The sequence below is a fragment of the Protomyctophum bolini genome (assembly GCF_963924005.1).
Source record: "Protomyctophum bolini genome assembly, chromosome: 2".
NCBI lineage: Eukaryota > Metazoa > Chordata > Actinopteri > Myctophiformes > Myctophidae > Protomyctophum > Protomyctophum bolini.
In genome coordinates, this window is record NC_137863.1 from 32,859,112 (window position 1) to 32,872,879 (window position 13,768).

Below are 13,768 nucleotides of genomic sequence, written 5' to 3' on the forward strand. Positions count from 1 at the left end.
TAGAGGACGGCCACTGGTGGAAAAACTTAACAGTCCGGAATTCAAAGTGTACTTAAGTAAAAGTACAAAAGTATTGGCATCAAAATGTACAGTACTTTAGACAACTTTAATGTTTTTCAACCAAGGTTTCATGTTTTAGGTTGTTATTGGAGAAAGTAAAAATGTTTTTTCATTTGCTGCTTTCTTTCGTTTTAGGGATTTAGATTTGAGTTAAAAACGCTCGCTCTGAAAGTATATATATTCAAAGATTTGCAACACATTTTCAAGATAAAAAAAAAAATAGACCTACAAGCTCGTGCCACGCTATGAGCTTTGTAGATCTGCTATTTTTGAGTGGTGCAACCACTCCAAGGAACAGCAATGTCCGTGTTCACCTACCTATGTGTTGGTTCACCTACCTATGTGTTGGTTAATGAGCACCAGTATATGAGTATGAGTATCAGTAGGGGCGCTGTTGTGCCAGAAACAGAGAGAGGGATAGTGCTGCACTGTTGCCTGCTAATGAGAGAGAGAGAGAGAGAGGTGTGTGTGTGTGTGTGTGTGTGTGTGGGGGGGGGGGAATTGCACCACTCAGTTCACATGGGTGTGAATTTTCTCAATAGCCAAAAGTATAACATAATACTTAAAACACCAGAAGGGGTTCCCCGTCCAGCCATGGAATGAGAAAAAAAGACAATTGGGGGCGATAACAAGTGAGCACATTCCCAGAGCAGTAAAGACTTCCTCCCGCCCAGCGCTCTCTCTTGTGACTTACTGGCACTGGGCTGGTGGTGGTAGGAGAGAGAGAGAGGGACACGAGACATGGCAGAAAGACACCCTTTGTGTGATAAAGGTCACACACGGAGGGGTCACACATCCTCCGTTGTCGGAAACCGAGAAAGAAAATGACACGACTTAGGAGTATTGAATGGACGCCCGCCCGCGCGCGCATGCATGATGATGCGCACACACACATTGTGCAGACTATGCTGGGCTATTTACCGGTATACTGCACTGGTTCCCAAACTGTGGGTCGGGACCTTAGAGTATATATTAATAGAGACGGCACCGGGAGGAAACCCTGAGGCGAAACGGACATATTGGCCGAATTTGGTATTGCAGCTTGAGCCCGCGCTGGGCCGTTGACTATCATTGAACAACGTTCATGTTATCGGGGCCCATGACACGTGAACGCTATGTTTCATATGTGAACACGAGCAAATGGCGCAATGATAGTCAACGGCCCAGCGCGTTCATGTTATTGGGGCAATCCATCCCAGAATGCACTCCTTCCTACCCGGAAGGAGTTGTGAAATCGCCTCATGCGCTTTTGAGCAACTTGCGCTTAAAGGAGAATTCCATGCTAGAATGCTTTCTTATCTTTCTTACCTTTATTTGTAGTTATGTCCCGACCAAAGAGGTCCAGGTTTTTTTTTTGTGCAAAAACTCCTTATTGGCTATTTCCCCTACCATAAGCCCTCAATGAATTGCATTGCATTGAATGGGAATTGAATGGGGCTATGGGATGTTATGCTAGTTCGCTTATTTCCATCGAAAGAAGTAGTAAAGTGTGCCGCTTGGGATATTATTTACATTATGAAGAGAGGATGTATACAAAGAAAGTATAATTTTGAGCGATGGAAATAAGCGAACCGTGCATGCGAGCGTGCGTGCATGCACTTGTACACCCATCTCACCCAATGTCAGAACCTGTTCTGACATTCCATAATGGGCTTAATTGCGACAGCAGATCGCATATTTACTATGACATCCAATGTCATAGTAAATATGTCACGAGACCTGGGCACCGTATGGGGGCTTTCCCATGTATGGGGATTTTGAGTGATACACTGAAAGGAATTGCATGCTTTCATAGTAAATTGCGATCTTTGGTCGCAACAAGGAGTACTTTTTCATATCACTGTAACTAAATGATAGCAACGTTGCTGGAATTAAAATGTTCAAACAGTGACCCACAATCGCTGAATGTCAAGACCTGTAAGTCACACAAACACACTGCTTGTTTTCAAACGTATATATGGATGGATGGACTACATCTGCCTGTGTTCACAGAGAGCACATTTTATTCCCTGCGTTTCTTTGAAGACGTCTGAACTCACAAAGAAAGTCATTCATACCGACGAGGAGTGTGTACACAACAATGACAGTAGCTGAGAAGCTTCAGTCACACATATACACACCCCTAAAAACACACACACACACACACACACACACACACACACACACACACACACAATGTAGATAGACACACGCATATGTGCAAGACAAAACAAAAAAAAAAAGTACTGGGCTGAAGAACTCTCAGCCAGTCTAAACTTTTACCAAAGTTGAACTCCCCCAAAACCTTGTGGTGACCACATAAAAACTGGTTCTCGGGTTACAAACGGACTTAAAATAGACCCAAAGTACATATTACTGCTAACTGGTGACGTAGATTATAGCTTATAGCACGGTCATAAGAGACAGACACATGCGCAGACATCAACATACATACACACTACACACATGCACACAAGCAGACATGCATGAATGTGAGGTTCATAATTGATTCAGTTAGACCGATGCCAAATTTCTGTATACAATTTTAGAGGGTCCTATAGTCCACAGATTACTGATCTTTCGACCGATATTATTTTGTAAGAAGAAATGTAATAAAATACACACCAAACTGTGCATGGTCCTGTGATACTGATAATAATGAAGGCTCTGTTCGATTCAGTGTAGCAGATTGGTTCACACACATTTTTGGGACACCCTTAACTCAGAGTTACGTACAGTTTGTGAACATGCACAATATCAGCACCCTTGACCAGAATGGGACAGAGCCTTCATTAGTATCATTGGTAACACCTGTGAAGGAAGAAAGGAAGAGGGCCCATTTTCTTTCCAATAGGTCTTTCCAAAATTCTACCTTTTGCATGCACAAAGCTGACAGTATGTTTTGGTTGGTCATGGTGTTTCTGAAAAACCTATGTTTCTATGTCAGTGGTGCTCAAACTATCAGTATTTGGCTGCGGACCCCCATATGAAAATATGTTGTTCCAGGCACCCCCCTCCCAGAAGCAAAGATTTGAGTTAAAAGCCTTCGCTCTGAAAGAATATATATCTTTTCATTGGCATGTTTGACTGTCAGGGTTTCAGCCTCCAGGACAAAACCCTAAATACAAAGGGAAGACCTCATTGCACATAACAACCACACCAAGGTATGAAGTATTGTCCAGCATACACACATAAAAAAACAAAAATCACATCACTCCATCTTTAAATTCAAAGTTACAGTACCACCAGCAAAGCCTTCAACCACAAGACATGCAAGTTGTGAACAAAGTTTCATCTTATGCTCTGAAACTAATCATGCTTTATGAATCTCCAATTTTATACCAGAATTAGCATCGATTCCGACCAATGCTTCATTCCTGCTATAGGGGTCGGGACCCACAGTGAATCACAGGCGGGTCTAGTGGGTCCCCACATGATATGAGTAATGATATGTTTTCATGAATCTTCAGCAGCATGACTAGAACTTGTGTGTCCCTTCTTGGAATTAGGAGGAAGCGAAAAAATAAATAAAGAGTAGAGTAGAGTAGATAATCTATGTACGGGGAAACAGGCGCTGGTGGGCTGGGCAGTCAAAACAATCTGTCTTCTGGTCCAGAACAGCACCACTCATGCCAGACGCTGCAATACATTTCATCAGCGAGAGAGAGAGAGAGATAGAGAGAGAGAGATAGAGAGAGAGAGATAGAGAGAGAGAGGGATAGAAGGAAGAGTGAATTATGGGTGCGTGTGGAGTGTCATACCAAAGCCTACACGGGTTGTGCAAGGACGCGCTGTGATTGGCCAGTCGCTGTGATTGGCCAGTCGCTGTGATTGACAGCGACTGGCCAATCACAGCGCGTCTTTGCACAACCAGTGTAGGCTTTTGGTATGAATAGCTGGGGGCTTCTGTTACTCTGAAAGCCGGGGGCTTCCGTTCCGTACAAAAGCCGGGAGGCGTAATGTTTCTTGCTTACCTTGTGATCATTACGATAAAGTCTCTCTAGAAGTGTTAAAATTCCGGGCGAGAAGCATGTTGAAGTCAGAAATGAAGACAGTACACACTACACACTCGCACATGAGCAGACATGCATAAATGTGAGGTTCATAATTGATTCAGTTAAGAGTCACCGATGCCAAATTTCTGTAAAACCACGGAGAGCTCTTCTTCCTGATCAGTAAACACAGGGAAGTGATTGGCAGCACGCATGTGCCATTGTAGAAGGATAGGCCAACCCCCCCCCCAAAAAAATAAAAAAATCTGAATATATTTTTCCTGTTTGATAACAATGAAAAAGCGCTAGGACGTGAACACACGGCGTCACAATCAGTGGGTTGGATTAGTTATGACGTTTCCACACGCCGTAGGGTCTGAATGTGCTAATAGGCCCAGTGACGATTCCTACTCCTCTGCCAGCGAAATAAATGACCAGACCAGACTTTACACTTGAAAAAAGACTAAAGACTATAGTATGTTTTCAATCGCTAGTTTAAAGTCCTCTTCTGGTCTTTAATTGATGATGAAGCAGGTTATGCAGGTTTCGGGGCTTGTAAATGGGTGGTGCCGAGTGAACGGACCACCCCTCGCTCCTATTCACACCAATAGCACACTGGTTGCGGATTCACTCGCAGCGGTTCTTTCGCAGGACTACAGAACTTCAAAAGGGGTCTGTAGAAACCGATGGGTTACGCTCGTGAGAGAGAAGATACAGGTCATATATCAGGAGGCATCGAGAGAAGGAGAGCTCACAACATGTGCCCATACCCGAGGCAGGGTTGGCGAAAGGGCCTTTCTGTGTGGAGTTTGCATGTTCTTCCCGTGTCCCCTAGGGTAGGTATACCCTCACAAAAACATGCATTAATCCTGTCAGGTGTAAAGGAGCAACTTGGACACTCATGCATGAAGGAAGCATGAGTTCAAGTCCGTTGCTCTTTAGATGTATAGTGGTTAACTGAGTAGTCAGCTGGGGGGTGGGGGTAGGGAACTGTGATGGACATTGTGTTTGTTTAACTGTATGTAATGTGTTTTATTTTCGTTTTTCGTTTTATTTTTCGTTATGTCATTATTTATTTATTTTTGTTTTGTATTTATTATTGTTAATTCATTTCGTGATAAGATTTAGTTTGTATTTGTGCTGCCAGAGGGATGTGGGGGGGGGGAAATATATGTCAATTGTTGAAAATACTTGTGTAATATAAAGAAAATTAATAAACATATGTTTAAAAAGAAAAAAAAAAAAGTCCGTTGCTCTCCCCAGGTTGGTGGAGGGTGTGTAGAGCCCAGGATCACATTAGATAATTGACACAGGGGTGAAAAATGGGTTACAAAATCGTGGGATACAAATTATTTAAAAAAGACGACCTTTTTTCACGGACGAAAACTAAATTAATATTGATATTTAGTCGACTAAAATCTGGTGATATTTAGTCGACTAAAACTAGACTAACACTAAATCATTCCAGGTGACTAAAATGTGAATAAAACTAAATGAAAACTATTCAAGAGAGAGAGAGAGAGAGAGAGAGAGAGAGGGACGACAGAGAACGCAAAGGAGAGGCAGAGGGAGATCAAAGTATTCCCACTTCACGTCTCTCTCTCTCTTCCTCCAACTCCTTTCCCCCCCTCCCTCTTTTACTCCCCCCTTTTTCCTCTCTCGACGCCATCTTTCTTTTTCTTTCCACCCCCCCCCCCGCCCCCCCCCCCTCCTCCTCCTCCCATCTGTGTGCCTCTTCTGTTTTGAGTGGGAGTTGAGGGAGAAAGTACGTGGGATTTTCCCACAGCTCAACAGGACCAGACACGGCCCCCAACACATTATGCACTCACACGCACACACACACGCACGCACACACACACGTACACACACGAGCGCACACACACGCACTCATTCACTCTTGCTCATGTCAGGAGGGAGACTTGAGGAAAACCACCCATATTCCATCATAAACTATCCAGGATGTTTGCTGGAACTGAACTGAGAGCCAGTAGTTGTTCCAAAGACACCAACCTTATGTTTCCACGGCAACAAGAGTAATTTGGGAAGGTAGAGCTGTGGAAAACATTGCTGCTATTGGACCCCAACAGCAGCATAATAAAACTACAATAACGCATAGATCTCTGAAAACTACTGGACCCCAACAGCAGCATAATAAAACTACAATAACGCATAGATCTCTGAAAACTACTGGACCCCAACAGCAGCATAATAAAACTACAATAACGCATAGATCTCTGAAAACTATTGGATCCCAACAGCAGCATAATAAAACTACAATAACGCATAGATCTCTGAAAACTATTGGATCCCAACAGCAGCATAATAAAACTACAATAACGCATAGATCTCTGAAAACTATTGGATCCCAACAGCAGCATAATAAAACTAAAATAACGCATAGATCTCTGAAAACTACTGGACCCCAACAGCAGCATAATAAAACTACAATAACGCATAGATCTCTGAAAACTATTGGATCCCAACAGCAGCATAATAAAACTACAATAACGCATTTTTGTGTGTGTGGGGAGCCACACTATATAAATACAGTACAAGGATGGACAACCTGTTCTTTTTTAAAACATGTGTAAAGCAAACACATTGTTGTCATCTGAACCAAAAGGAACCGTTTAAAGAATCAGAAACAGTTTGGCTTGAAAGTGAATTGTTAACTTAGTTTGTATTTGGTCCCTGAACAACGGAACACTGATGCAGACAGTGAGACGCATCCAGGTTGAAGCAGATAATACAGATTTGTTTTAGTTGTCTGATCGAGGCAACTTTTATCAGAAGGCAAACCTTTATAAACATGAAGCACTCTCAACGTGTGTACAGCCGTCATCACTCTTGTCCATGTGTGTGGTCGTTAACCAAACTGATCTATTCAAATTGATTGTATAAGGTAGGACACGTGCACAGTGCACACCCAACACACACTGCAGGTCCTCTGCCTGCAGTGTGGGTTGGGTGTGCACGTGTCCTAGGCCTGCAGTGTGTGTGGGGAGTGCACGTGGCCTACCTCTGCAGTGTGTGTGGGGTGTGCACGTGTCCTACCTCTGCAGTGTGTGTGGGGTGTGCACGTACCTCTGCAGCCTGGGTCTCCTGGTGCAGCAGCGTGAGGCCGGTGAGGTCTTCCAGGAAGGAATGCGAGGAGTTAAACACCTGGGACAGGAAGTGGAACCCTTCTCTCTCATAGTGCTCCAGAACCTAGAGGGGAAGTAAATAACAGGTCGTTGGAGGAGGAAGCAATCTGATTGGTTGAAAAAGCATTCTAGCCGTAGTTCAAACGAGCACCACTCCACACCTAATCAAAACAAAGAATTCAGCTGCTCTGTTTTCCCAGAGTGCAGCAAACTCGGTGGATAGGCTAGCTAGTTTCTTGGGACCTTTGTGGTCGTAGTGACTACATCTGTCATTAATGGCAATCTTTAGACGCTGTTTTCTCAGAAACTCCGGCACTGTCATTGGTGATGATCAGACATTCAAGGTGTTGACTGATTTCTGATTTTGCACAGCATCGCAATTACAATATAAACGTTTCTGGAGAAAGATGCTATAACATTAGCTTTTTCTTCTACTACTTATTTTGGGCAGCCAAGAGATATCGCTAATGGCCATACGGGTACTTAGTTTAGACTAGTCATTGGTTAGACCAGTCATTAGTCCTACAACCTATCTCAAAACCTCACCCTAACCTCCCACGGGGCGTGTGCAGTACTTAGTTTAGACAGTACTTGGTTTAGTCTAGTCATTGGTTAGACCAGTCATTAGTCCTACATCTTCAACCTATCTCAAACCCTCACCCTAATCTCGCACACCTATACCTAACCTTAACCCTCTCCCAACCCTTAACGCACCCCTCACCAACCTTAATCAAGTCGTCTTAACGCACCACTCACCAACCTTATGTCTAACCAATGACTAGTCTAAACTAAGTATGCACCCCAAAGAGAGAGAGAAAACACACACACACACACACACACACACACACACACACACAACCTCCCTTCCAGAGCTCCCACCACCACACACATACCCCTACCTACACACACACTCCACCTCCCTTCCAGAGCTTTTCATGCCAGCTCTCAGCCCCTCCCTCCACTGCAGGTGTATAGGGTTACTGCTACCAAAAGACATCAATGCCCGGTCAGTGTGCACGTGCGAGCATGCATGTGCGCATGTACTGTATACGAGTGTGTGTGTGTGTGTGTGTGTGTGTGCGTGTGTGTAGACTGACCTGGCGTCTAGCCTCGGAGCCAGACACACTGAACACAATACAACATTGACTGACGTCTCCCTCTCTTTCACCTTTTCAACCTCCTCTGGTCTCCTCTCTCTTTGATTCCACACTTCCTCCACCCAACGGATCCATTACGGCAACGGCCCAAAATCCTCACAATGTTATAGGGTTTAGGTACTCCGAAATACCCTCCTCCCCCAAAAAGAGCATCATCCACTCATGATAGTGTTGTGATACACACACACACACACACACACACACACGGTCATTCATCTTCAATTCATTTAAAACTCTCCCGAGAGACCGCTGAGGGAGACCCCTCAATTGCAACGATGCCGAGATTACGCCTACGATAAGAAATAACGGCATAAGAACAACAAAGAAAGACAATACGCAGCTGACAACAATTAAGTTAAAACGGTTTCATACTGTACTACAGTACAGGTAATGAATGGTTATTAAGTCAATTCCGAAAAGGGCCAATAGGTAGAGTACTGGGGGCGTTCAGTTTGAGATCACGTTGCAAGAGCTTCTAAGAACCAGGTGCACCGATGCTGAAAGTGCTCTTTTCCCCCAGATCAGATCTGGCACGAGGAACCTGAAGGACTAGCCATTCACTATAGAGCGAGTGATATATCGGGGCGGTGACATGATTTGTTTTCAAAAGCAGTGTGGACGTACAGTAGACGGATGCAATGCATGGGAAAATACGTTAAAAACTTGAATAATCCCCCATCTGATCGGATCAGATTTTGAAGCTCCTATATTTTGTGATCCCAGGATCAGACAATCCAGCCAATTTCAAAAGGAAGTTCCGGATAGAATGACGCTGATCCAGATGTGAGGGGGGTGGAGGGGGGCTTGCAGGTGGCGGACGGGGGAGTGGGGGGGGATGTGTGGGACTAAGGTAAGAAAAGAAGAAAGCCATAAAGGCTACAAATTATGTACTATACTCTATACTTTATAAACATGTTTCAATTCATTGTAAAATCCCCTCCAGATTTATTTTTTTAAGCCACGTTGAGAATTTGATCCAGATTACAGTTTGGGATTTGATTTCCATCCTGATCTAATAGAATATCAGAGTGATTCCCCAATCCTGATTGTGATTTCTGATTTCAGGTTTTGAACTACGCTAGAAAGCCAGATCTGATGTGATCAGGTGGGGATTAAAAGTTTGGAACTCCTGGGCCGTAAGCCAATGGCTAGGGGGAGACAACAGACCCTCTGACCAAAGGACCCCCTGACCAACCTGCACAAGTCACCCTGGCTTCCCACGGGCAGTGGTGGAAACATGTTTTTACTTAAGTAAAATTAGCAATACTGCAATATAGACATACTCCGATACAAGTTAAAGTCTGGATTTAAAAATGTACTAAATAAAAGTATAAAAGTATTGTTATCAAAATGTACTTGAAGTAGAAAGCACCCATTATTGCAAATGTATACAAGCTCTACGATCTACAAGCTCTACGATCTACAAGATCGGGTATTTTCAAATGGCTGAAATGTGTATAGGGCTGAAGTGGTTACTGTATGTTTTGTCATTTTTCGACCGCAGTCGAGATCATGGATTTCACAATGCCATGCCAGACTTTCCAGGCCTTCATTGACAGTTCCTGCTTACTGATGCATGTGGCCCTAGCGATGACATCAGGGAACGACAGTTTTCTACCTCTGGTCTGCTTTGAGGCAGGACTCCAGAGAAGAAGGGAAGATATAACCTCATTGTCAGCTCTGTAGCAGTGGCCGGCAAACTGTGTTCTTTTGGATCAGACTAGTTAAGAAACACGGGGAAGGTTGCCGTATATTAGATTAGTCGATGGGTGGCCCTTCCAAGATAGATTTTGCGCTCTCAAGGTGGGTGTAAGTGCCATCCAACCTCTAAGTTTCTCTAATTTACATGCACGTCCCACTGGGAGGAGACCTCCGGGCACACCAAAGGATGAGATGGAGGGATTGCATCGACTCGCTATGGCCTTGGAACGCCTCGGGATCCCCCAGGAGGAAGTCACTAATGTTGATCTGGAGAGGGATGTCTGGAGCACTCTGGTGGAGCTGTAGCCCCCGCGACCCGACTACGGATAAGCGGTTGAAGATGGATTGATGAGATGGATGGATGGAAGACATACAGGGACGTGACCAATAAAGATCCAGCAACGAAACGAACACGCCAGACCACTGTGGATAATTGAAACTTTTAACAAGACTCTTTCTTTTTTTTTTAAACAGACGTTAATGGTTCTCAGTAGTGATTCAGGCCTGTTGACAGATGCAGCCAATTAGGCCGAGAAACAAACACACGAGTTGCTTACATCTGGATCGGATCATATCTTTCAGCGTGCTACACATTTTGCATACATGTGTGCAGTGTGCACGCACGCCTCCAATCTCAGAGCGCACACACGCTCACACGCACACACGCACATGTGCACGCACGCCTCTCTCTTAGTATCTCATTATAATCTCTCACAGAGACACCTATATGACCACACACACACACACACACACATGCAAACCACCTCGAGATCCTGGGTTCTTATGGAGCCTCTACTCCAGCTCCAGTAAGGAGCCTGACGTGACGTGACAGAAGCATCTCTTTGAAGCTGCGAGCGTTAATCTATCATCTAACTGAACATATCGCGCTGACTGTACGTGTATGTGTGTTGAGCCTTTGGAGCCCCCTTAAACATATTGGGTGGTCCGGGGAGAGGGGGGGGGGGGCTTAACCTCAGCTGTAAACACACAGGTCAGGATAGGCTGTTTCTGAGAACACAGAGTTGCTCACTAGAAGGAACACGTTGGCCCGTGTTCAAGACAGCGGCATGGGGTGGTTCTGGGCCCAGTGACAACGCCACGGACTGGACCCACAAAATGTGTTCCACAACTAAATATCTACAAACCAAAGCAAATCTGTGGGCTTCTTTTTGTTTTGTTTTTCGCCGTTCTTGTCCAACAACACCACAGAATATATCAGATCTAGTAGCCGCGTTAATAGCATCTGTGATACACAGTAAAATTATTGGTGTTAAAGCTGCAATCTGGAACTTATACATATAACATAACTTTGTTAACCAGCAGTAACTCAGTTACTTTACCGATTACTTACACCAATAAGTAATGCAGAAGTATAAAATACATTACACAATATACATATCGAAAGGCTTTCTATTTGAACAGTGGAAGAACATTTTTCAGAAAAGCACCCAATTCATAGATTACTTTTTGTTTTTCAGATTTTAGTATTGCAATTAATTTAAACATAGAAGGGTGGGTAAACAAATAAATTGGCAGTTATTTTTGCCTGCAATTCATAATGCTAGTATTCTTACATTCCAAAAAAACATGGTACTCATCTCCAATTCTGGCTTCATTACATAGGTTACAAATCCTTCTTTCCAGTCCTTTATATCTAACGATGACCTTTGGAATTCTTGTGTTGATTAGCCTAAAGTTGCGAATAGCCTGTCTATACTTACGGTTTTCACATAGAAGGTATTTTTCTAGTTTGAACTCTTGTTTGTATTCAACATAGATGTCACATGATGTCATACTATTGAGTTCACTTTGCCACTTTTGCAAAAACTGGTCTTTCAACTTTTGTTCGACAGTTCACTTCAACCAGTCAATGTTATTACATTTCTGGGCCAACCAAATGTAAGACATACCACAGTCATCCAGTATTTTCTTCACCTGTGCAACCCAAGGTGACACATGGGCACACCTGTGTTGAACAGGTTAACCCAACCCAAGGTGACACATGGACACCTGTGTTGAACAGGTTAACCCAACCCAAGGTGACACATGGACACCTGTGTTGAACAGGTTAAGCAGACAGTCGTAAGATGTAATTTTTCTAATCTTTTCGAACCCCCATATTTCACATGTGTACAGCATGACTGGTGAGACCAATTTGTCGAAAAGATCTAGTGCAACATTTACTGGTAAATCAAATGATCTACATTTACTAAGGAGGGAGTACATGGCACGTGAGGCCTGCTGGTGTAATTCTTCGATAGCAATCTTAAATAATCCATTATAATTCATAAGGTGCAGTATTGTAACTACAGTAACCTGTGCATAAGGTGCAGTATTGCTTTCAAATAATACCAAATTCAAATAATACATAGGATCATAGGATACGCTGCACTAGATTATTGGACTACACATGGTCACAGGTTTAACCCATTTCTACCTGAGGCTGATTCTAATGTCTTCTAAATCATGAAAGTTTTCTGGCCGCCGACCCCCATCTGAAAATATGTTGTTCCAGGGACAACCCAGAAGCAAAGATTTGAAGTTAAAAACGTTGGCTCTGAAAGAATACAATAATAATATAAGATTTGCAGTACATTTTCACGATCTTTCCAAAAAGAATCAATAGTCTAGGTATAACAAAATGCTTAAAACACTACAAGGGGTTCCCGCCCAAAATGGGTTAATCAAATCAAATCGTCTAATCAAATCAAACCAAACCCATCGAAGATGAGTCTTTTTCACTGTGTACGGAGACAGAGCAAGATGCTATACAGTAGCAAATGTAGACTAGGGCGTCGTCCATTGCCTTCACAGTCACCGTGATGCGCTTTATAGGAATATGGGTCAGAGTGAGTAATCAGCTCCGGGGTGAGTCAGTGCCTTTGGCTTCTTCTGCTGGCTACAACTTAAGAAACACACCACATTGGCAGGATGCTTGGCTTACACACACACACACACACACACACACGCACACGCACACACACGCACACGCACACGCACACGCACACACACATGTACACACACACACACACACACACACACACACTCCAAGCTGAGTCATCAACAACCGCCAAAGGTCTATATGCATATACACGGAAAATAACTCGCAGCACAAGAAGATATCTGGTGGTCCAGCAGATCAAGAACAGTATGCTAAGATAGATGCCTTGCCTGCTTGTGGTTTATTCTGCATGTTTCATGGATGCTACTGTGCATACTGTATACTACTGTGGCTGTAGAACTAGAGAGTTTGATGCTACAAGTGATGCCAAGCTTTTGTTTAGGTGTACAGTAGTGGTTTTTAGCCGTTGACCCAAAAGACAAATAAGGACATTCCTCTGACATTCCAAATTAGTGAAAATAGCCCATCTACTAGCTTGTATATCGGCTATTTTCACTACTTCTTAAACACTGATTTCTGGAATTTCTTAGATTATTATTTTATGTATTCAAGAAATTACTTAGAAAAAACATTTAATTTGGTACTAAATAGGCGCAAGGAGCATGGAGAATATAGACCAATTATTTGTTTAATTTGGTACTAAAGAGGCGCAAGGAGCATGGAGAATATAGACCAATTATTTGTTTACAACCATTGAGACTGGTCGCACGGTGTTTCATGTAATCAATTTCCAACAGATCTCCAGCTCTTTGGGGAGCGCTGGTTTCAGTCCATTCAACCTCCTCTTGCTTGTTGGCTATTGAGGTGCACCATATAGAGACATTTATACTTCAA

At 43.4% G+C, this 13,768-nt stretch overlaps 1 protein-coding gene across 2 annotated transcripts in view; it reads right to left on the reverse strand.

Moving 5' to 3' along the window:
- Positions 1-13,768, reverse strand: part of atg7 (ATG7 autophagy related 7 homolog) — a 108,802-nt gene that overhangs the window by 31,050 nt on the left and 63,984 nt on the right. For both annotated transcript variants that reach the window (XM_080788342.1, XM_080788343.1), the window contains exon 18: positions 7,116-7,238. In XM_080788342.1, the coding sequence (XP_080644468.1) occupies positions 7,116-7,238 (123 nt within the window). The remainder of the gene's footprint in view (positions 1-7,115; positions 7,239-13,768) is intronic.